This window comes from Protomyctophum bolini (genome assembly GCF_963924005.1).
Source record: "Protomyctophum bolini genome assembly, chromosome: 5".
Taxonomy (NCBI): domain Eukaryota; kingdom Metazoa; phylum Chordata; class Actinopteri; order Myctophiformes; family Myctophidae; genus Protomyctophum; species Protomyctophum bolini.
Window position 1 is genome coordinate 41,213,981 of NC_137866.1, and position 2,594 is coordinate 41,216,574.

The 2,594-nt window shown below is 46.0% G+C and overlaps 1 protein-coding gene across 3 annotated transcripts in view; it reads right to left on the reverse strand.

The window, feature by feature from the left end:
- fgd (faciogenital dysplasia) overlaps window positions 1-2,288 on the reverse strand; it is an 81,130-nt gene extending 78,842 nt beyond the window's left edge. For all 3 annotated transcript variants that reach the window (XM_080764155.1, XM_080764154.1, XM_080764156.1), the window contains exon 1: window positions 1,946-2,288. In XM_080764155.1, coding sequence (XP_080620281.1) covers window positions 1,946-1,967 — 22 coding nt within the window. In that variant the 5' untranslated portion in view covers window positions 1,968-2,288. The remainder of the gene's footprint in view (window positions 1-1,945) is intronic.
- Window positions 2,289-2,594: the final 306 nt, after the last annotated feature.

The following is a 2,594-nucleotide window of genomic DNA, read 5'->3' on the forward strand; positions in this document are numbered from 1 at the left end:
ATGATGCTAAAGATCTGTAGGCCTCGGACGTGTATACGTAGTCTCACTGCAATCCATTTTCTGACAGCTCCCGTTGCACAGAGCTCCTGGCCATGTTTTGAGCATGCACGCAGCCGTCCACTTCCTTGTTTACGGGCCGACAAATGTTGCGATCATCTCTAAATCTACCGGCGCTCTCCATGGTTTTGACCAGAACGGCGATGTTCTATACATACAGTCCTAATTTGTGACTTAACCAAGCATCTCGTTTGGAATATTAACACTTCTAAAGAGAGATCAGACTTGACAGCGCAAGGTAGCAATGGAACATTATACCTCCTGGTTTTGGGGGGGGGGGGGGGAAATGGAAGGCGGGGCTTTTCAGAGTAAAATCTGCCCATCTGCTTGGCACTCTAGTGCCTTTATTCTGAAGAACTCTGGCAGCATCATAATGTTAAGTACAGATACATGAGTACATCTCTACAGTACACTTCTGGACACGACCCACAGTGAATTGTTTCGTTTGACTGGAAGAGGAAAAAGAAAAGGAAAGGAAACAATATAAAAGGAAAAAAGAAAAACTACTGTACAGTTGTTATCACAGAGCATAAGCCTAACAACGTAAGGAACGCTGAAATTGCTCTTATAGTGGGAAATGTGCCAGCCACGGGCACGTGCACATGGGTGCACGTATATGCTGCCACTTAGATGCCCATGTGTGCGAGCGCATGCACGCACGCAGTGCAACGCACGCACACGCGCACACCGAGTTAAATCCAAACTTTTATTCTACACAAGCAATCATCCTGCTTCCCCTACTGACCGCCCAGACACATACACAAACGCATGCGCGTGCACACACACATACAGTAGTAAAAGTACACCCAAAGATAGTAATACACACACACAGCCAAGACAGACTCACAGACAAACACATACACATACACGCACGCTGGCGCACACACACAGACACATCTCAAACCTGTCCTGAATCCCCCCCCCCCCATTTCCCCTCACTGTATATGTATCTTTTCCCTTTTTGCTTCCTATATGATGAATTCCTGTTCTGTTCTTTAGCTACATAGAAGTGTCTATTTTATGTCTCTAAATGTTTTGATGAATTGAACAATGTGGACCCTGTTGTAAACAAGTGTAATGCTTAATTGGGTCGTCCACTCAAAGGTTAACAGTCTTTGTATTGAGTTTGTGCTTGAAATGTACTGTAATTCTACAAACTGTTAATAAATATTTCAATCAATGAATCAATCCTCATGAGTGCATCACAGTCACACTCTCTCTCTCTCTCTCTCTCTCTCTCTCTCTCTCTCTCTCTCTCTCTCTCTCTCTCTCTCTCTCTCTCTCTCTACTAAAATCATGTTCTGAAGAATGATTCCACTACCCTACTCATCTTTCATCATCATCATCAGATTCATCAGATACCAACACCACCCTCATCATCAGCTGCATGTGTACACCCTCTACTCTACAGACTGTAGAGTCTAGAGTAGACCGTCTAATGACTGATTGACTGTATTAGTCAATCACTGAAGTCAACAGCACCAATAAACACTAAACACACAAAGTTGATAAGCTGAGAGGGGGGGGGCTGCCTGGTGACGTCAGAGAGGATATGATACAGCGTTGCTCCTATTCTAGTCCTGTCAGCGCAACTTCATGTTGGTAAATAAATAGGTGGGTGAACGCCGCGAACACACACACACACAGAACAGCCCCTGAAGATACGGACGGGCCTTTCTGCTGCCCCGCTGACAGCTGGCAAAAGTATTTGGGAATTCTGGAAGACTGCGCTGCACACACACAAACACACACACACACACACACACACACACGCAGTCTCCTACTCTCCTCAAAAAGAAGAAGTATAAACAACACCCACGAATATGAAACAATACGACAGACAATGCCACAGACGGGAGTGTGGCTTATCGAAGTTATATGCACTTACCAGTGGCTGAAAGCCCCTGCATCTTGCACAAACTTTTATGTTTTCTTGTGTTTTGCTCTGCTGAAGCTGAGCCCGGTCCGTCCGTCCTTTTCCGCTGAGATTGGAAACGGTTCCCCTGTTCCTCCTCCCCGGCAAAACGGTGTCAAAAGTCGGGAGAGCCTCGACTTCTTTTTGCGTTGGTTTCACAAAAGCTTCGCCGGCGAACGATCATGGACTATCGGTGGTTCTTCTGTGGACACGCGAGGATTTATCCGGGCCATTTTCTGCAGATTCATACATTGATAGAGACTCAGTGATCCTTGGACTCCCGACTCCCTTTCTCCTCCCTCTCTCTCTCTCTCTCTCTCTCCAGAAACACAACTCTCTTCTCTCTCTCTCTCTCTCTCTCTCTCTCTCTCTCTCTCTCTCTCTCTCTCTGTGATGCGCGCTCCCGTGTGCGAGCCGCGCGCGCTCCCTGACCCATTCATTGAGCCTGGATCCACTGGGATGGAATAACCAAATTAATGGTCCAGTTCAAAGGAGTTTGGCATCAATGGCATGGCAATAATGTGGCTTTAATATTTGTTCCCTTTCATCCTTGTTTATCTGTTTATTCACAGATAAAGCCAGCCGTTCCAATTGTGCATTTTTGAAACTCACATGATTCATT